General features: G+C 55.2%; 2 protein-coding genes across 2 annotated transcripts in view; both read left to right on the forward strand.

Moving 5' to 3' along the window:
- Positions 1-3,674, forward strand: part of nfkbie (nuclear factor of kappa light polypeptide gene enhancer in B-cells inhibitor, epsilon) — a gene marked incomplete at its 5' end in the record, with an annotated part of 26,253 nt that extends 22,579 nt beyond the window's left edge. The window contains 3 exon segments of the mRNA NM_001126918.1: positions 810-898; positions 2,084-2,332; positions 2,576-3,674. Coding sequence (NP_001120390.1) covers positions 810-898; positions 2,084-2,332; positions 2,576-2,641 — 404 coding nt within the window. The 3' untranslated portion in view covers positions 2,642-3,674.
- Positions 3,675-6,997: 3,323 nt separating this feature from the next.
- On the forward strand, positions 6,998-14,906 carry LOC116410867 (adhesive plaque matrix protein-like). Its single transcript, XM_031902200.1, has 6 exons — positions 6,998-7,028; positions 7,185-7,386; positions 8,107-8,649; positions 12,354-12,447; positions 12,603-13,907; positions 14,793-14,906. Exons 1-6 carry the CDS (start codon positions 6,998-7,000, stop codon positions 14,904-14,906), a joined length of 2,289 nt encoding a protein of 762 aa, XP_031758060.1.
- The last annotated feature ends 6,778 nt before the right edge of the window (positions 14,907-21,684 follow it).

Genomic DNA, 21,684 nt, shown 5'->3' on the forward strand with positions numbered 1-21,684 from the left:
CAGCCCTTATACCCAGCCCTCGTACCCAGCCCTCGTACCGGCCCTTGTACCCAGCCCTCATACCCGGCCCTTGTACCCGGCCCTTATACCCAGCCCTCGTACCCAGCCCTCATACCGGCCCTCGTACCCAGCCCTCATACCCGGCCCTCGTACCCAGCCCTCATACCCGGCCCTCGTACCCAGCCCTCATACCCAGCCCTCATACCCAGCCCTTGTACCCAGCCCTCGTACCCAGCCCTCATACCCGGCCCTCGTACCCAGCCCTCATACCCGGCCCTCGTACCCGGCCCTTGTACCCAGCCCTCATACCCGGCCCTCGTACCCGGCCCTCGTACCCGGCCCTCATACCCGGCCCTCATACCCGGCCCTTGTACCCAGCCCTTATACCCAGCCCTTGTACCCGGCCCTTGTACCCAGCCCTCATACCCGGCCCTCGTACCCGGCCCTCATACCCAGCCCTCATACCCGGCCCTCGTACCCAGCCCTCGTACCCGGCCCTCGTACCCGGCCCTTATACCCAGCCCTCATACCCGGCCCTTGTACCCGGCCCTTATACCCAGCCCTCGTACCCAGCCCTCGTACCGGCCCTCATACCCAGCCCTCGTACCCGGCCCTCGTACCCGGCCCTCATACCCAGCCCTCATACCCGGCCCTCATACCCGGCCCTCGTACCCGGCCCTCGTACTCTTATTGTTCTGGGTTTCCTCTCCTGACATAACTCGCCAGAACTGTTCTGCCCAAGATTCCTGGGTCAGTATCTTTCTGGCCCCTCTGGTGCTGCCTAATGATTCCTCCCATTGTTCCCTCAGGCCTCTCCTGTCTGCACATCGCCACTCTAAAGGGGAACAGCAGCCTCATATCCTTACTGCTGAAACATGGAGCGGATATCAACGATCAGGTGTGTACTGATATAGCCCAGTGTATTAATATGTATTCATAGCTATTTACTGTGGCACATAGGGATTCCCCTGTACTAAGCACAATTCAGCAGGAACAGCCCCCTAAGTTTGCTCATAGCCTGTACAGAGAGATACCATAAAACTATGGCACATAGGGATTCCCCTGTAATAAGCACAATTCAGCAGGAACAGCCCCCTAAGTTTGCTCATAGCCTGTACAGAGAGATACCATAAAACTATGGCACATAGGGATTCCCCTGTACTAAGCACAATTCAGCAGGAACAGCCCCCTAAGTTTGCCCATAGCCTGTACAGAGAGATACCATAAAACTATGGCACATAGGGATTCCCCTGTACTAAGCACAATTCAGCAGGAACAGCCCCCTAAGTTTGCCCATAGCCTGTACAGAGAGATACCATAAAACTATGGCACATAGGGATTCCCCTGTACTAAGCACAATTCAGCAGGAACAGCCCCCTAAGTTTGCCCATAGCCTGTACAGAGAGATACCATAAAACTATGGCACATAGGGATTCCCCTGTACTAAGCACAATTCAGCAGGAACAGCCCCCTAAGTTTGCCCATAGCCTGTACAGAGAGATACCATAAAACTATGGCACATAGGGATTTCCCTGTACTAATACGAAGCATAGCCTGTACAGAGAGATACCATAAAACTATGGCACATAGGGATTCCCCTGTACTAAGCACAATTCAGCAGGAACAGCCCCCTAAGTTTGCCCATAGCCTGTACAGAGAGATACCATAAAACTATGGCACATAGGGATTCCCCTGTACTAAGCACAATTCAGCAGGAACAGCCCCCTAAGTTTGCCCATAGCCTGTACAGAGAGATACCATAAAACTATGGCACATAGGGATTCCCCTGTACTAAGCACAATTCAGCAGGAACAGCCCCTAAGGTTGCCCATAGCCTGTACAGAGAGATACCATAAAACTATGGCACATAGGGATTCCCCTGTACTAAGCACAATTCAGCAGGAACAGCCCCCTAAGTTTGCTCATAGCCTGTACAGAGAGATACCATAAAACTATGGCACATAGGGATTCCCCTGTACTAGGCACAATTCAGCAGGAACAGCCCCTAAGGTTGCTGACAGGCTGTACAGAGAACTGTGTAAGTCCTCCCACCCCCCTCTCACCAGCCCACTTACCCCTGCAGGAGGGCACGAGCGGGAAGACCCCGTTACATCTGGCTGTGGAGATGTTGGACGGGGCTTTGCTTACTCACCTGTTGCAGCAGCGGCCGGAGGTGGACTCGCTCATGTACAATGGCTGTACCCCGCTGCACTTGGCGGTGGGTAGGAAAGATGCCGGACTTGCCCGCTTGCTGTGCCAGGCCGGAGCCGATACCCTGCGAAGGAATCGGGAAGGGGACACCCCCCAGGACTTGGCAGAGGGCAATAACCAGGTAAAGGGCAATAACCTGTAATGGGCCTGTAAATGATTCCTTGGGGGGGGGGGATTCTGCCCAGTGAGGATGTGTGGGGGCCCCTAGGTAACCATCCTTTTTAGCCCCAGGCTCCTTATATTCTCTGTCACTGCCGGTATAATGTGGGGGGTCACTCTTCCCTTGGGCCCAGCACCCCCTGTTCCACATGTCTCACTGGTTTTTAATACCCCCCCCCCACCCACTTTATGGTTTCTCCCGCAGCTTCTCGCCCTTTTACCCTTCGATGACCTGAAGATTTCCGGCAGACCCATTGTAACCACCGCGTGACCCCCACCCTGGGGCGGCGTTTAACAAGACTGTGCGCTTGAGAGCTCCCCCGACTGGCCGGTTTGGGCATTGCATCTGTCTGGACTACACAGGACTTTGTCTGGCATTTGACATGACCCGCATGATCCCCTCTGCCAGGGGGGCACCCTGCAACTGCCCCACACCCTACAGAAGAGGGGGACTTGCCTGATCTTGCTGTGACAAAGCATTAACCAATCACATGTTGTTAATACAAAGGGAAATAGTTGTGATTGGATAGAGAAATCTTCCGCTGGGATGTATAGGAAGTCCCGCCCCGAGTGACGCGCTTGACAGACTTTGTGTGTATTTAATTCTTTTTATTGGCTCTGTACTTTGGGCTTGGCCACCTACCTGCTCTAGTAAATGCCCTTAAGCTGAAGGAAATGCAATGGCTTGGCTACCAGTACTCCCCCTGCTGACCAAGCAGAGTATTACACCCCCCATTTATTCCTTTCTATGTTTCCTGCTTGGGGCAGTTACCTTTACTGACCTCTTATGGAAGGCTGTAAACGTGCCCCGCGGGCAGGAAAGTGTCCACAGAGATGCCCCCCTGCTACACTGCCAGTGGCATTGCCTGAGGGACCATTGTCTGTGGGTGTGGCTCAGCCAGATAAGCAGCCTATCTCAGTGACCCTCTGCAGGGCATTAGCAGTGATGTTAGCTGCCCCATCTAGCAGAACTCCACACCTCCCAGTGGCTCTTACTGGAGGTTCCTACACCCAGGGTAGGTTACAGGGGGGAGCCCTGCAAGGTAATGGGGGCCCATTGTTTTATTAAACTGGGGCCACACTGTAGTGCCCTGATTGCCCCCCCCCCGCAGCATTTCTGTTATGTTGCCCCATGGGTTTGGCTGTGAGAGGCAGCTGAACAGAACGGGGGGCAGTTGGGTTGGTTGGAAACAGAGCAAATGGGTTTGCAGAGAGTGTCCTGGCTGCTGTGATTGGCTGGGGGTTGTGCATAAACACTGATGCCCCTCCCCTTTTTTTAAATATAAAACGGCATTAAAGTTCCACCCCGCCTTCTCTTTTCTTTCCCGCTCAGTAAATACATTTAAAGTGTTTGGGCCCCTGGTTATTGGCTGTGAGTTAAAGGGGAAGTATTGTGGGAAAAACAATATTGTGCCAATGAATTGTACTGAGCTAAATACAGAAGGGGTGGGCTTTATACAGTAGTGTTTTGGGCTGATTTATTGAAAAATTCTGCAAAAACCCCACTAGCCCCGCCCATCTGTGCCACTTCCTGCCGCCTCCTTTCCCAGGCTGTGCAGGGGGGCGGCGGCACTGCAGGATAGGAACCAATCAGCAGCTAGGCTGACCTGATAGGGAACTGAAGCCTGTCTGTGTGAGTGCAGGGCTGTGATTGGCTCTCCCCCTCCTACTGTGCTTCTGTAAGGGACTGTTAGTACACGCCCACCCCTCATATGAAACCCAGACAGGGACCTGAGAGGATCTATTGGTGTGCTGCCCTGAGATTTATTTCCCTGCTGGTACTGCTATATGGCCAGGTTATTCTCTTGTCGATGAGAGTAATAATGTGCGCCCATGAAGTATCTATTTATTCCCTGCTGGTACCGGTACTGTAGAGTAATTACCAGAGTATATTTTGGCTGTCGGCCTTTAGCAGATTGCGCAGATACTCTATTTCCTGCTAGCTGGTACGGTACTGTAGGAGTAATATATGTGCAAGCCCAGAGTATTTATTTCCAACTGGGTACTGGTACTGTAAGTAATAATCGGGCGCGGCCACTGAGGTTTATTTCCCCTGCTGGTACTGGCTACTGAGATGTAATACATGTGGTCCGCCTGAGTATTTATTTCCCTAGCTGGTACGGTACTGTAGAGTAAATAATGTGCGCCCATGAGTATGTTATTTCCCTACTGGTACTGCTGATAGAGTAATAATGTGCAGCCCTGAGTATTTATTTCCCTACGTGTGTACTGGCTAGAGCAATAATGTGCATGCCGCAGAGTATTTATTTCCCTGCCTGGTACTGGGATTGAGAGTAATAATGTGAGCGCCGAAGATTTATTTCCCTGGCGTCCGGTACTGTTAGACAGTAATTAATGTGCGTGCCCAGAGTATTTTTTCCTGGGTACTTCGTACTGTAGAGTAATAATGCAGCGCCGGTAATTCCCCTAGTATTTCCGAGTATTTATTTCCCTTGGCTTCGGGTACAGGCCACTTGTAGAGTAATAATGTTGCTGCCCTGAGTATGTTATCTTACCTGCTCGGTTGACCGTACTGTAGAGTAATAAATGTTGCTGCCCTGAGTAATTATTTCCCTGCTGGTCGGTACTGTAGAAATAATGTTGCTAGCCCGATGAGTATTTATTCCCTGATGGTCCACTGCTAGAGGTAATAATCTGCACCCAGAGTATTTATTTCCCTAGCTGGTACGGTACCGTTAGAGTAATAATGGCGCCTGAGTATTTATTTCCCCTACTGGCCACTGTAAGTAATAATGTGCGCCCAGAGTATTTATTGTCCCTGCTGGTCTTTACCTACTGAGAGTTAATAATGTGCGCCACTGAGTATGTTTATTTCCCTGTGGTACTGGTACTGTAGAGTACATAATGGGCAGGCCAGAGGATTTATTCCCTAGGCTGGTACCGGTTTATGTAGATAATATATGGGCAGCCCTGCCAGAGTATTTATTTCCCTGCTGGTATCCGGTACTGGTAAGAGAATAATGTGCAGCCCGTGAGTAATTTATTTTCCCTGACTGTTACTTTGAGCTGTAGCAGTATAATTGTGCGCCCAGAGGATTTATTTCCCTGTGATTGGTACAGGTACTGTGAGGTAATAAGGTGCTGACCTGAGATTTATTTCCCTGTTGGTTACTGGTCTTGAGAAGTGAATAAGTGTGCGAGCCCTGAGTATTTAGTTCCCTAGCTGGCACGGTAGAGTAATAATGTAGCCAGCCCAGTAGATATTTATTTCCCTGCTGGTACTGGACTGAGAGTAAATAATGCCGCCCAGAGTCATTTAGTATTTTCCCCTGCTGGGTACCGACTGCGTAGTAGTAATAAAGGTGCGCCCTGAGTATTTATTTCCCTGCTCGGTTACTGGCACTAGTAGGTACATATGTCTGCCCTGTGGTATTATTCCTGTACTGGTTACAGGGGTTATACTGTAAGGAGTAATAATGTGCTGCCCATGAGTATTTATTTCCTACTGGTACTTGCGTATAGTACCCAGAGTATTACGTTGGTACTGCTACTAGGTAATAATGTGCGCCTCAGAGATTTATTTCCTGCTGGTACTGCGGTCTGTAGAGTATATAATGTGCTGCCAGAGTATTTATTTCCCGGTGGACTGGTACTTGTTGGTATAAGTTGCAGCGAGTTTTACGTGTACTGGTAGGATAATGGGCAGCCCTGAGTACTTTTATTTCCTGCTCGGTTACTGAGTACTGAGCAGTAATAATGGGCAGGCCCATGAGATTATTCCCTGATGCGGTTACCGGCTACTGTAGGTAATAATTGTGCTGCCCTGAGATTTATTTCCCGCTCGGTTGTACTGTAGAGTAATAATGTGCGCCCAGAGTATTTATTCGCCTGCTGTGCACTGTAGAGTAATAATGTCAGCCTGATTATCCCTACGTACTGTTAGTTAATGTGAAGCAATATTTATTTCCCTAGCTGTACTGAGACTGTTAGTAATAATGGGCGCCCTGAGTATTTATTTCCCTACTGGTTACGCGTACTGTAGGGAGTAATATGTGCTGCCCTGAGTCATTTATTTCCTCTGATTAAGTACTGATTAGAGTAATAATTTGTGATGCCCAGAGTATTTTTTTCCTCGCTGCGTACTGGTAGTAGAAGTAATAATGTGCTGCCCAGTGTATTTATTTCCCTGCTTCGGTACGGCTACTTGAGGAGTAATAATGTGCTGCCCGGTATTTATTCCCTGACGGTACGTACTGTAGAAGTAATAATGTGCTGCCCGAGTATTTAATTTCCCTGTTGGGTACGGTACTGTAGAGTAATAATTGTGCATGCCCTGAGATTTATTTCCCTGTTGTACTGGACTATAGAGTACAAATAGGGGCGCCCTGAGTGATTTATTCGCCTCTGGTACTGGTACTTGTAGAGTAATAAATGTGCATGCCAGGGAGATTTATTTTCCCTCGGTACGGTACTGTAGAGTAGGTAATGTGCAGCCCAGAAGTATTTTATTTCCCGTGGTACCGGTTATGGTAGAAGTAATAATGTGCAGGCCCGAGTACTTTATTTTCCCCTGCTGGTACCGCGACTGCTAGAGTAATAATGTGTGCATGCCGAGTATTTATTCCCTGTTGGTTAACTGGTACTGTAGAGTAATAATGTGCTAGCCATGAAGTATTTATTTCCACTGCTGGTACCGGGTACGTAGAGTAATAATGGCGGCCTGGCCTGAGCTATTTTTTCCCTGCTGGTACTTGGTACTGTGGGGCGGGGCTCAGTTGAGGCAAACTGGGTGACCCCTAAGTGGGCGGGATTGAGAGGTTTGCCAGTCTGTAACGCCCCGTTGTTCCCCCCAGACTGGGCTGCACTTGGCCACATACTGGGCAGCTGGAGGTGGTGGAAGGCTCTGGGTATCGAAGGGAGTCAACTTGGGAACTACAGGACCGAAGGGTACACCGCCCTCCATGTGGCTTGTAGAACAGAACTGGCTTGTGCTAAAGCCCTACTGCAGGGCCCAAAATGGGCGCCTCAGAACCTCCAAGCTGCAGAATTGGAAAGGTAACTGGCCACACTGGTTGCTTTCATCTGAGTGATTCATCTTCTAGATCCGGCCCTCGTACCCGGCCCTTGTACCCGGCCCTTATACCCAGCCCTTGTACCCGGCCTTGTACCCGGCCTTCATACCAGCCCTAATACCCGGCCGTACCAGCCCTCTGTACCCGGCCCTCGTACCCAGCCCTCATTACCCGGCCTTGTACCAGCCCTTGTACCCAGGCCCTCATACCCGGCCCTTGTTACCAGCCTTGTTACCCGGCCCTCGTACCCAGCCCCTTCATACCTGGCCCTCGTACCAGCCCCATACCTGGCCCTGCGTACCAGCCCTTCATACCCCGGGCCCTCGTACCAGCCCTTTACCCGGCCCTACGTACCCAGCCCTGCTGATACCGGGCCCTCGTACCCAGCCCTTATACCGGCCCTCGTACCCAGCCCTATATAACCTGGCCCTCATACCCGGCACCTTTCGTACCCACCCTCAATCCCGGCCCTTGTACCCAGCCCTTATACCCGGCCCTCGTACCCAGCCTTATACCTTGGCCCTCATAAACCCGGCCCTTGTACCCACGCCTATATACCCAGCCCCTCTATACTCCCGGCCCTATGTTACCCAGCCCTTATACCCAGCCTATACCCGGCCCTCAGTACCCAGCCGCCTTATACCTGGCCCCTCGTACCCAGCCCTTTATACCCGCCCTATAACCCGGCGCCCTTGGTACCCAGCCCTTATTACCGGCCTCGTTCACCCAGCCCTCATACCCGCGGCCGTTCATCCCCGGCCCTTGTACCCAGCCCTCATACCCAGCCTCGTACCGGGCCCTTGTACCCAGCCCTCATACCCCGGCCCCTGTGTAACCCGGCCTGTGTACCAGCCCTTAATACCAGCCCTCGTACCAGCCCTTGTTACCTCAGCCCTCGCATCCCGGGCCTGTGCTACCCGGCCCTTATACCCAGCGCCTGCGTACGCCAGCCCTCCGTCACCGGCCCTTGTACCCAGCCCTCATACCCGCCCTCGTACCGGCCCTCATTACCCAGCCTCATCCCAGCCTACTCTCACCCAGCCCTCGTTACTCCCGCCCTCGTTTCACCGCGCCTTATACCCAGCCCCTCCATACCCGGCCCTGGTGTTACCGGCCCTTTCATACCCAGCCCTCTACGCCAGCCCGCGTACCGGCCTCGGTACCCAGCCCTCATTATCCTCGGACCCTCCGACCCGGCCCTTCGATACCCAGCCCTCGATGACCGGCCCTCAATACCCGGCCCTGCGTACCGGCCCTCGTACTCTTATTGTTCTGCGGTTTTCCTCTCTGACATTAACACTGCGCCAGCGACTTGTTCTGCCCAAAGATTTCCTGGTCAGTATCTTTCTGGCCCCTCTTGGTGCTGCCCTAATGATTCTTCCCATTGTTCCCCTTCCGTCGCGCCCTCTCCTGTCTGCACATCGCCACTTAAAGGGGAACGCAGCCTCATATCTTACTGCTGAAACATGGAGCGGATATCAACGATCAGGTGTTGTACTGATTATAGGCCCAGTGTATTAATATGTATTCATAGCTATGTTACGTTCGTGAGCCACGATAGGATTCCCCTGTACTAAGCCACAATTCCGGAGCAGGAACAGCCGCCTAAGTTTTGCTCATTAGCCTGTGACAGAGACCTCAATGTGATACCATAACGTAGAGTAATAATGTGCTGCCCTGAGTATTTATTTCCTGCTGGTACGGTAATGCAGAGTAATAATGTGCTGCCTGAGTATTTATTCCTGCTGGTACCGGTCTGTAGAGTAATAAATGTGCAGCCCAGAGTATTTATTTCCCTGCTGGTACTGGAGAGTAATAATGTGCAGCCAGAGTATTTATTTCCCTGCTGGTACTGGGCATTGTAGAGTAATAATGTGCAAGCCCAAGTATTTATTTCCCTACTGGTACTGTTAATAATGTGCAGCCCAGAGTATTTATTTCCCTGCTGGTACTGGCATTGTAGGTAATAATGTGCAGCCCAGAGTATTTATTTCCTGGCGCCCAGAGTATTTATTTCTTGCTGGTACGGCACTGTAGAGTAATAATGTGCAGCCCAGAGTATATTTCCCTGCTGGTACTGGTACTGTAGCGTAATAATGTGCAGCCAGAGTATTTATTCCTGCTGGTACTGGTACTGTAGAGTAATAATGTGCAGCCCAGAGTATTTATTTCTTGCTGGTACCGGCACTGTAGAGTAATAATGTGCAGCCCAGAGTATTTATTTCTTGCTGGTACCGCTATTTATTTCCTTGCTGGTACCGGTACTGTAGAGTAATAATGTGCAGCCCAGAGTATTTATTTCCCTACTGGTACTGTAGAGTAATAATGTGCAGCCCAGAGTATTTATTTCCCTGCTGGTACTGGCACTGCAGAGTAATAATGTGCAGTCCAGAGTATTTATTTCCCTGCTGGTACCGCACTGTAGAGTAATAATGTGCAGCCCAGAGTATTTATTTCCCTACTGGTACTGTAGAGTAATAATGTGCAGCCCAGAGTATTTATTTCCTGGCTGTACTGTAGAGTAATAATGTGCAGCCCAGAGTATTTATTTCCCTGCTGGTACTGGTACTGTAGAGTAATAATGTGCAGCCCAGAGTATTTATTTCCCTACTGGTACTGTAGAGTAATAATGTGCAGCCCAGAGTGCTGGTACTGGTACTGTAGAGTAATAATGTGCAGTCCTGAGTATTTATTTCCTGCTGGTACTGGTACTGTAGAGTAATAATGGGCGGCCTGAGTATTTATTTCCTGCTGGTACTGGTACTGTAGAGTAATAATGTGCTGCCCTGAGTATTTATTTCCCTGTGGTCTGGTACTGTAGAGTAATAATGTGCACCCAGAGTATTTATTTCCCTACTGGTACTGTAGAGTAATAATGTGCAGCCCTGAGTATTTATTTCCCTGCTGGTACTGGTACTGTAGAGTAATAATGTGCAGCCCAGAGTATTTATTTCCCTGATGGTACTGGCACTGTAGAGTAATAATGTGCTGCCCTGAGTATTTATTTCCCTGCTGGTACTGTAGAGTAATAATGTGCAGCCCTGAGTATTTATTTCCCTACTGGTACTGTAGAGTAATAATGTGCAGCCCTGAGTATTTATTTCCCTACTGGTACTGTAGAGTAATAATGTGCAGCCCAGAGTATTTATTTCCCTGCTGGTACTGGCACTGTAGAGTAATAATGTGCAGCCCAGAGTATTTATTTCCCTGCTGGTACTGGTACTGTAGAGTAATAATGGGCAGCCCTGAGTATTTATTTCCCTGCTGGTACTGGCACTGTAGAGTAATAATGTGCTGACCTGAGTATTTATTTCCCTGTTGGTACTGTAGAGTAATAATGTGCGGCCCGAGTATTTATTTCCCTACTGGTACTGTAGAGTAATAATGTGCAGCCCAGAGTATTTATTTCCCTGCTGGTACTGGCACTGCAGAGTAATAATGTGCACCCCAGAGTATTTATTTCCCCGCTGGTACCGGCACTGTAGAGTAATAATGTGCAGCCCAGAGTATTTATTTCCCCGCTGGTACCGGCACTGTAGAGTAATAATGTGCAGCCCAGAGTATTTATTTCCCTGCTGGTACTGGTACTATAGAGTAATAATGTGCTGCCCTGTGTATTTATTTCCCTGTTGGTACTGGTACTGTAGAGTAATAATGTGCAGTCCAGAGTATTTATTTCCCTGCTGGTACTGGTACTGTAGAGTAATAATGTGCAGCCCAGAGTATTTATTTCCCTGTTGGTACTGGTACTGTAGAGTAATAATGTGCAGCCCAGAGTATTTATTTCCCTGCTGGTACTGGTATAGTAGCGTAATACATGTGCAAGAGTATTTATCTGTAGGTAATAATGCTGCAGCCCTGAGTATTTATTTTCCCTACTGGTACTGTAGAGTAATAATGGCAGCCCTGAGTATTTATTTCCCTGCTGGTACTGGTACTGTAGAGTAATAATGTGCAGCCCAGAGTATTTATTTCCCTGCTGGTACTGGTACTGTAGAGTAATAATGTGCGGCCCTGAGTATTTATTTCCCTGCTTGTACTGTAGAGTAATAATGTGCAGCCCTGAGCTTTATTTCCCTGCTGGTATGGTCTGTAGAGTAATAATGTGCAGCCCTGAGTATTTATTTCCCTGCTGGTACTGTAGAGTAATAATGTGCTGCCCTGAGTATTTATTTCCCTGCTGGTACTGTAGAGTAATAATGTGCTGCCCTGAGTATTTATTTCCCTACTGGTACTGTAGAGTAATAATGTGCAGCCTGAGTATTTATTTCCCTACTGGTACTGTAGAGTAATAATGTGCAGCCCAGAGTATTTATTTCCCTGCTGGTACTGGCAGCTGTAGAGTAATAATGTGCTGCCCAAGAGTATTTATTTTCCCTGCTGGTACTGGTACTGTAGAGTAATAATGTGCAGCCCTGAGTATTTATTTCCTGCTGGTACTGTAGAGTAATAATGTGCTGCCCAGAGTATTTATTTCCCTGTCTGGTACTGGTACTGTAGAGTAATAATGTGGCAGCCTGAGTATTTATTTCCCTGCTGGTACTGGCACTGTAGAGTAATAATGTGCGGCCCTGAGTATTTATTTCCCTGCTGGTACTCGGCCAACTGTAGAGTAATAATGTGCTGCCCTGAGTATTTATTTCCCTGCTGGTACTGTAGAGTAATAATGTGCAGCCCAGAGTATTTATTTCCCTAACTGCTGTAGAGTAATAATGTGCAGCCAGAGTTTTATTTCCCTGCTGGTACTGGTACTGTAGAGTAATAATGTGCAGCCCAGAGTATTTATTTCCCCGTGGTAGGCAACTGCAGAGTAAATAATGTGCGAGCCCAGAGTATTTATTTCCCTGCTGGTACTGGTACTGTGGGGCGGGCTCAGTTGGGCACTGGGTGACCCTGAAGTGGGCGGGATTGAGAGGTTCTGCCAGTGTAACGCCCCCGTGTCCCCCCCAGACTGGGCTGCACTTGGCCACATACTGGGCAGCTGGAGGTGGTGGAAGGCTCTGGGTATCGAAGGGAGTCAACTTGGGAACTACAGGACCGAAGGGTACACCGCCCTCCATGTGGCTTGTAGAACAGAACTGGCTTGTGCTAAAGCCCTACTGCAGGGCCCAAAATGGGCGCCTCAGAACCTCCAAGCTGCAGAATTGGAAAGGTAACTGGCCACACTGGTTGCTTTCATCTGAGTGATTCATCTTCTAGATCCGGCCCTCGTACCCGGCCCTTGTACCCGGCCCTTATACCCAGCCCTTGTACCCGGCCTTGTACCCGGCCTTCATACCAGCCCTAATACCCGGCCGTACCAGCCCTCTGTACCCGGCCCTCGTACCCAGCCCTCATTACCCGGCCTTGTACCAGCCCTTGTACCCAGGCCCTCATACCCGGCCCTTGTTACCAGCCTTGTTACCCGGCCCTCGTACCCAGCCCCTTCATACCTGGCCCTCGTACCAGCCCCATACCTGGCCCTGCGTACCAGCCCTTCATACCCCGGGCCCTCGTACCAGCCCTTTACCCGGCCCTACGTACCCAGCCCTGCTGATACCGGGCCCTCGTACCCAGCCCTTATACCGGCCCTCGTACCCAGCCCTATATAACCTGGCCCTCATACCCGGCACCTTTCGTACCCACCCTCAATCCCGGCCCTTGTACCCAGCCCTTATACCCGGCCCTCGTACCCAGCCTTATACCTTGGCCCTCATAAACCCGGCCCTTGTACCCACGCCTATATACCCAGCCCCTCTATACTCCCGGCCCTATGTTACCCAGCCCTTATACCCAGCCTATACCCGGCCCTCAGTACCCAGCCGCCTTATACCTGGCCCCTCGTACCCAGCCCTTTATACCCGCCCTATAACCCGGCGCCCTTGGTACCCAGCCCTTATTACCGGCCTCGTTCACCCAGCCCTCATACCCGCGGCCGTTCATCCCCGGCCCTTGTACCCAGCCCTCATACCCAGCCTCGTACCGGGCCCTTGTACCCAGCCCTCATACCCCGGCCCCTGTGTAACCCGGCCTGTGTACCAGCCCTTAATACCAGCCCTCGTACCAGCCCTTGTTACCTCAGCCCTCGCATCCCGGGCCTGTGCTACCCGGCCCTTATACCCAGCGCCTGCGTACGCCAGCCCTCCGTCACCGGCCCTTGTACCCAGCCCTCATACCCGCCCTCGTACCGGCCCTCATTACCCAGCCTCATCCCAGCCTACTCTCACCCAGCCCTCGTTACTCCCGCCCTCGTTTCACCGCGCCTTATACCCAGCCCCTCCATACCCGGCCCTGGTGTTACCGGCCCTTTCATACCCAGCCCTCTACGCCAGCCCGCGTACCGGCCTCGGTACCCAGCCCTCATTATCCTCGGACCCTCCGACCCGGCCCTTCGATACCCAGCCCTCGATGACCGGCCCTCAATACCCGGCCCTGCGTACCGGCCCTCGTACTCTTATTGTTCTGCGGTTTTCCTCTCTGACATTAACACTGCGCCAGCGACTTGTTCTGCCCAAAGATTTCCTGGTCAGTATCTTTCTGGCCCCTCTTGGTGCTGCCCTAATGATTCTTCCCATTGTTCCCCTTCCGTCGCGCCCTCTCCTGTCTGCACATCGCCACTTAAAGGGGAACGCAGCCTCATATCTTACTGCTGAAACATGGAGCGGATATCAACGATCAGGTGTTGTACTGATTATAGGCCCAGTGTATTAATATGTATTCATAGCTATGTTACGTTCGTGAGCCACGATAGGATTCCCCTGTACTAAGCCACAATTCCGGAGCAGGAACAGCCGCCTAAGTTTTGCTCATTAGCCTGTGACAGAGACCTCAATGTGATACCATAACGTATGGCACATAGGGATTCCCCTGTAGCTAAGCACAATTTCAGCCAGGAACGAGCCCCTAAGTTTGCCCATAGCCTGTACAGAGAGATACCATAAAACTATGGCGACATAGGGCATTCCCCTTGTACTAGGCACAAGGTTCAGCAGGAAACAGGCCACACTAGTCTTTTGGGGGGCCCCATAAGGGCCTGTTTCAGAGAAGATACCCTAAAACTTCTATGGCACCGATAGGGTCCCCCTGCACTAAGCACAATTCAGCAGGAAACAGCCTAAGGGTTGCCATTTTAGCCTGGGTAGACAGAGAGGTGCCATAAAAAGCGATGGCCATCACCCGCGCGCATTTGCAGCGCCTGTAAGAACGAAATTCAGCGACGAGACAGCCCGCTAAGTTTGATCCCTTCCATCAGCGCTCTTACAGGACGAATCCATAAAACGTCTTATCGCTGCACAGCACTCGCGCATTCCCCTATACGGGCCACAGTCCCAGGAACAGCCGCGCTGAAGGTTTGCTGACAGGCTTGTTACAGAGAAACTGTGTAGTCCTCCTCACCCCCTGCTCACGCAGCCACTTATCGGCCTGCCAGAGAGCCGCCACGACTGGAAGACCCCGTACATCGGGCGTGAGATGGACGGGCTGTTGCTTCACCCATCTAGCTTGTTGCGTAGCGCCAGACGCTGACGCCCCCGCGAGGTGGACTCGCCTTCATGATTACAATGGCCCTTTGACCCGCTGCAACTTGGGCGTGGGGTAGGAAAGATTTGCGGACTTGCCCGCTGCTGTGCCAGGGCCGGGAGCGATACCCCTGGCGAAGAATCGGGCAAGGGACACCCCCCCTTCAGGACTTCTGCAGAGCGGCGAATACCAGGGATCAAGGGCAACTAACCTGTAATGGGCCTTGTTAAAATGATTTCCTTGGGGGGTTGCGGGGGATTTCTGCCAGTGAGGATGTGTGGGGGCCCTAGGTAACGCATCCTTTTTAGCCCCAGGCTCTGTATATTTCTCTGTCACTGCCTGCGGTCCTATAATGTGGGCGGTCACTCTTCCCTTGGCCAGCACCCCCTGCTTCCACAGTCTCACTGGTTTTTATACCCCCCCCCCGCCACCCACTTTATGGTTTCTCATCGCAGCTTCTCGCCCTTCTTACCCTCGACTGAGAAGTCTCTCTGAACTGATTATCCCTCGGCAGACCCAGTGTGTAGCACCAGTCATCTGACACGCCGTTGGACCGCCCACCCTGGGCCGGCGGCTTTTACCACTAAGTAGCCTGTGCGACGCTCTTCGAGCTCAGCCTCCTCCCGCTCTGACGTATGGGCCAGCAAGTATTGGGCATTGCATCTGTTCTGGACTACACAGGACTTTGTCTGGCATTTGACATGACCCGCATGATCCCTCTGCCAGGGGGCACCCTGCAACTGCCCCACACCCTACAGAAGAGGGGGACTTGCCTGATCTTGCTGTGACAAAGCATTAACCAATCACATGTTGTTAATACAAAGGGAAATAGTTGTGATTGGATAGAGAAATCTTCCGCTGGGATGGTATAGGAAGTCCCGCCCCGAGTGACGCGCTTGACAGACTTTGTGTGTATTTAATTCTTTTTATTGGCTCTGTACTTTGGGCTTGGCCAACCTACCTGCTCTAGTAAATGCCCTTAAGCTGAAGGAAATGCAATGGCTTGGCTACCAGTACTCCCCTGCTGACCAAGCAGAGTATTACACCCCCCATTTATTCCTTTCTATGTTTTCCTGCTTGGGGCAGTTACCTTTACTGACCTCTTATGGAAGCGCTGTAAACGTGCCCCGCGGGGCAGGAAAGTGTCCACAGAGATGCCCCCTGCTACACTGCCAGTGGCATTGCCTGAGGGACCATTGTCTGTGGGTGTGGCTCAGCCAGATAAGCAGCCTATCTCAGTGACCCTCTGCAGGGCATTAGCAGTGATGTTAGCTGCCCCATCTAGCAGAACTCCACACCTCCCAGTGGCTCTTACTGGAGGTTCCTACACCCAGGGTAGGTTACAGGGGGGAGCCCTGCAAGGTAATGGGGGGCCCATTGTTTTATTAAACTGGGGCCCACACTGTAGTGCCCTGATTGCCCCCCCCCCGCAGCATTTCTGTTATGTTGCCCCATGGGTTTGGCTGTGAGAGGCAGCTGAACAGAACGGGGGGCAGTTGGGTTGGTTGGAACAGAGCAAATGGGTTTGCAGAGAGTGTCCTGGCTGCTGTGATTGGCTGGGGGTTGTGCATAAACACTGATGCCCCTCCCCTTTTTTTAAATATAAAACGGCATTAAAGTTCCACCCCCGCCTTCTCTTTTCTTTCCCGCTCAGTAAATACATTTAAAGTGTTTGGGCCCCTGGTTATTGGCTGTGAGTTAAAGGGGAAGTATTGTGGGAAAAACAATATTGTGCCAATGAATTGTACTGAGCTAAATACAGAAGGGGTGGGCTTTCATACAGTAGTGTTTTGGGCTGATTTATTGAAAAATTCTGCAAAAACGCCCACTAGCCCCGCCCATCTGTGCCACTTCCTGCCGCCTCCTTTCCCAGGCTGTGCAGGGGGGCGGCGGCACTGCAGGATAGGAACCAATCAGCAGCTAGGCTGACCTGATAGGGAACTGAAGCCTGTCTGTGTGAGTGCAGGGCTGTGATTGGCTCTCCCCCTCCTACTGTGCTTCTGTAAGGGACTGTTAGGACACGCCCACCCCTCATATGAAACCCAGACAGGGACCTGAGAGGATCTATTGGGAGCCCCAATAAAGGGGCCATTGTTATCTCAAAGGGATTTTGCAGGATGCCCAGTGGAGCGGGGGGGGGGCACCATCCCAGGGGGGTGCAGGATGCCCAGTGGAGCGGGGGGGCACCATCCCAGGGGGTGCAGTTTGCCCAGGTGGAGCGGGGGGGCACCATCCCAGGGGGATGCAGGATGCCCAGTGGAGCGGGGGGCACCATCCCAGGGGGGTGCAGGATGCCCAGTGGAGCGGGGGGCACCATCCCAGGGGGATGCAGGATGCCCAGTGGAGCGGGGGGGGGGAAACCATCCCAGGGGGGTGCAGGATGCCCAGTGGAGCGGGGGGGGAAACCATCCCCAGGGGGGTGCAGGATGCCCAGTGGAGCGGGGGGGGGAAACCATCCCAGGGGGATGCAGGATTGCCAGCTGGAGCGGGGGGGGAAACCATCCCAGGGGGTGCAGGATGCCCAGTGGAGCGGGGGGCACCATCCCAGGGGGATGCAGGATGCCCAGTGGAGCGGGGGGGGAAACCATCCCAGGGGGGTGCAGGATGGGGGGGGAAACCATCCCAGGGGGTGCAGGATGCCCAGTGGAGCGGGGGGCACCATCCCAGGGGGATGCAGGATGCCCAGTGGAGCGGGGGCACCATCCCAGGGGGGTGCAGGATGCCCCAGTGGGAGCGGGGGGCACCATCCCAGGGGGGTGCAGGATGCCCAGTGGAGCGGGGGGCACCATCCCAGGGGGGTGCAGGATGCCCAGTGGAGCGGGGGCACCATCCCAGGGGGGTGCAGGATGCCCAGTGGAGCGGGGGGGCCACCATCCCAGGGGGGTGCAGGATGCCCAGTGGAGCGGGGGGGCCCATAAGAAGTCTAGATGCAGAGCCCAGCAGATGGAATATTCCATTAGGAAATGAGGGGCCCTAAGTTCCCCACCCACTCCCATTAACTTACCTCTCATTAGAAAGTATTGAAAGTCACCCAGTTAGTCACGGGCACAATGGGCAAGTTGCACCCAGTGCACATAATGATGGTGCCCCTGAGACCGAGCTGCTGCTCTTTCACTGGGGGGAAACCCCACTCCCCACAGGGGCAACAAAGAAACAGAACGCCTGTGCCCAGGGGTGTCACATGACTCTGGCATAATGGGTAACTGATTGCCCCTTGCACTGCCAATGCCATGGTTACTTAACTCTTTGTTGCCCGCTGGGTGGCAGTGCCCTGTGTACCCCTGATGTACGACCCCTGCATGGGGCAGGATTTGTGTTTGTGCTTACCTGCTGCGTGGGCGGGGCTACCTTGCTCCAGGGAAGATGCTGCACTTTGCGGCCCCAACAGGAAGGGGGCGGGGCATCACCAAGAGCCCACTGAGGTGAGTGCAGCTACTGGGGGGGCTGCCCATGGGGTGAGTGTGGGTACTGGGGGGGGGCTGCCCATGGGGTGAGTGTGGGGTACTGGGGGGGGCTGCCATGGGGTGTGTGTGGTACTGGGGGGGCTGCCCATGGGGTGTGTGTGGGTACTGGGGGGGCTGCCATGGGGTGAAGTGTGGGTACTGTGGGGGGGCTGCCCTCATGGGGTGTGTGTGGGTACTTGGGGGGGCTGCACCATGGGGGTGAGTGTGGTACTCGGCGGGGGGCTGCCGATGGGGTGAGTGTGTGGGTACTGGGAGGGAGACTTGAGCCCATGGGGTGAGTGCGGGTAACCTTTGGGGGGGGCTGCCCATGGGTGAGTGCAGCTAACTCTAGGGGGGGCTGCCTCAGGGTGAGTGCAGCTAACCTTTGGGGGGGGCTGCCCATGGTGTATGAGTAGGCGGGTAACTGGGGGGGGCTGCCCTTGGGGTGAGCTGCGGGTACTGGGGGCGGGGCTGCCGCATGGGGGTGAGTGCGGATACTGGGGGGGCTGCCCATGGGGTGAGTGCGGATTACTGGGGGGGGCTTGCCCATGGGGTGATGCGGCTACTGGGGGGGGGGGCTCCATGGGGTTGAGTGCGGCTACTGGGGGGGCTGTTTATTTGTTGTTTGCATGTGAGCTGCGGCTATGGGGGGGGGCTGCCCGATGGGTGTGAGGTGTCGTGGCTACTGGGATCGGGGGGGCGTACCATGGGGTGAGTGTGGCTACTGGTTGCGCGGGGCACAGGGTAGGGGCACGGACAGGGGGATAGGTGGCAAGCGGGCAGGGGAGGGGCAGGAGTAGGCAACGGGATAGGCGGCATGGAACTGAGGTAGGGCATGGACAGGGGTAGGGGCCACGGGCGGAGGCACGGTAGAGGGCAGGAGTAGGCGCACGGGCAGGGGCTAGGTGGCACGAGTAGGGAGTTAGGGGCACCGGGCGGGGCTAGGGCGAGGAGTAGGGGCAAACGGGGAGCAGGGGTAAGGGCACGAGTCAGGGGTAGGGGCAGCGGGCGGGGTAGGGGCAGGAGTAGCAACGGGTAGGGGCACTGGACAGGGGTAGGGCACGGAGCGGGGGTAGGGGCTACGGTGAGCGGTGGGTGAGGGGCAGGAAGTAGGCAGCGGGTTAGGGCATGGACAGGGGTAGGGACGGCGGGGGTCAGGGGCACGGAGTAGAGGGGCAGCGGCGGGGGAACGGGTGGGGCGTAACCGGGCGGGGGCACGGCAGGGGGTCAAGGGGCAGGCGGCGGGGCAGGGGCAACGGGAAGGGGTAGGGGCACGAGTAGGTGGTAGGCAGGCAAACGGGCGGGGGTAGGGGCAGGAGTAGGGGCAATGGACAGGGTATGGGCGGTGTGTTTTGACGGGTTAGGGGCACGGGCATGGGCGTAGGGGCAGGGGCGGGGGCATGGACGGGGTAGGAGGCGGGGGATAAACGGGTAGGGGCACGGGCAGGGGGTAGGGGCAGGGGCGGGGGCAACGGGTGGGGAGGCAGGAGGGGGTAGGGGCAGGGGCACGGGTAGGGCGCAACGGGGTAGGGCAGGGGCCAGCGCGTTTAGGGCAACGGGTGGGGGCAGGGGTAGGGGCACGGTGGGGCCAGGGGCACGGGTGGGGCAGGGGTAGGGGCACGGGTGGGGGCAGGGTGCCGGGGGTAGGGGCACGGGTGGGGGGGAGGAGGCACGCGTAGGGGTAGTGGCAAAGGGTAGGGCAGGGTTGGGGGCAGGGGCACGGGTAGGGGTAGGGGAGGGTGGGGGGCAGGGGGCACGGGTAAGGGGTGGGGCACGGTGGGGGGCAGGGGCACGGGTAGGGGCATGCGGGTGGGGGCAAGGGGCAGCGGGGTAGGGGCACGGGTTGGGGGTAGGGGCAACGGGTACGGGGCACGGGGCACGGGTAGGGGTAGGGGCACGGGTAGGGGTAGGGGCAAGCGGGTGGGGCAGGGGCACAGGGTGGCAGGGGCACGGGTCAGGGGTAGGGGCATCACGGGGTAGGGGTTAGGGTTAGGGGCACGGGTGGTGGGCAGGGGTAGGGGCAGCGGTAGCGGGTAGGGGCACGGGTGGGGGGCTAGGGGTAGGGTTAGGGACAGCGGGAGTAAGGGGTAGGGGCAACACGGGTAGGGTGGGGCAAGCGGTTGTGGGGCAGGCAACGGGTAGGGGTAGGGGCCGGGTGGGGGCAGGGGTAGGGCCGGGGTAGGGGTAGGGTTAGGGGGCACGGGTGGTGAGCAGGGGTAGGGGCAAGCGGGTAGGGGCAGGGGTAGGGGTAGGGGTAAGTACGGTAGGGGCAGAGGGTGGGGGTAGGGGTAGGGGCACAGGTAGGGTTAGGGCAGCGGGTAAGGGGTAGGGTAGCGGGCTAGGGGCACGGGTATGGGGCACGGGTAGGGATTAGGCGGGCACGGGCAGGCTTTTTGCAGTGCGGCCCGCGGCGCTAATCGTCCCGTTATTGAGGATTTGATTAGACACAGACATGAGGCCCCGGGGTACAAGGGGGGAAATGCGACTGTGGGAGTGGATTCCGGGTGGGGGTAGGGGCAGCGGGTAGGGGCAGGGGCAACGGGTAAGGGGTTAGGGGCACGGTGGGGGCAGGGGCAGCGGGTGGGGGCAGGGGCACAGGGTAGGGGTACGGGTGGGGCAGGGGCACGGGATGGGGGGCAAGGGGATAGGGGCAAGCGGGTGGGGGCAGGGGCACGGGTGGGGGCAGGGGCACGGGTAGGGCACGGGTGGGGCAGGGCACGGGTAAGGGCACGGGTAGGGGCATCGGGTGGGGGCAGAGGGCACGGGTAGGGGGTAGGCGCACGGGTGGGGAGCAGGGGCACGGGTTAGGGGTAAGGGGCAGCGGGTAGGGGCACGGAGTGGGGCAGGGGCCACACGGGTGGGGGTAGGGGCAGCGGGTAGGGGCAGGGCATACGGGTACGGGGTAGGGGGCACGGTAAGGAGGTAGGGGCACGGGTGGGGGAGGGGCAACGGGTGGGGCAGGGGCAAGCGGGTGGGGGTAGGGGCACGGGTGAGGGGTAGGGGCACGGGTTAGGGTTAGGGCCACACGGTGTGGCAAAGGGGTAGGGGGCAACGGGTCAGGGGTAGGGGCACGGGTGGGTGCAGGGGTAGGGGTAAGGGGCAACGGGTAAGGGGTAGGGCACGGGTGGGGCAGGGGCAGAACGGGTGGGGCAGGGGCACACGGGTAGGGGTAGGGGCAGAGCGGGTGGGGCAGGGGGTTAGGGGGCACGGGTAGGGGCTAGGGGTAGGGGTCGGGTAGGGCACGGGTGGAGGTAGGGGTAGGGGCACGGGTAGGGTTAGGGTAGGGCAGCGGGTAGGTGGTAGGGGTAGGGGCCACGGTAGGGGCACGGGTAGGGTTTAGG

The sequence above is a fragment of the Xenopus tropicalis genome, chromosome 5 (genome assembly GCF_000004195.4).
Source record: "Xenopus tropicalis strain Nigerian chromosome 5, UCB_Xtro_10.0, whole genome shotgun sequence".
Classification (NCBI taxonomy): Eukaryota; Metazoa; Chordata; class Amphibia; order Anura; family Pipidae; genus Xenopus; species Xenopus tropicalis.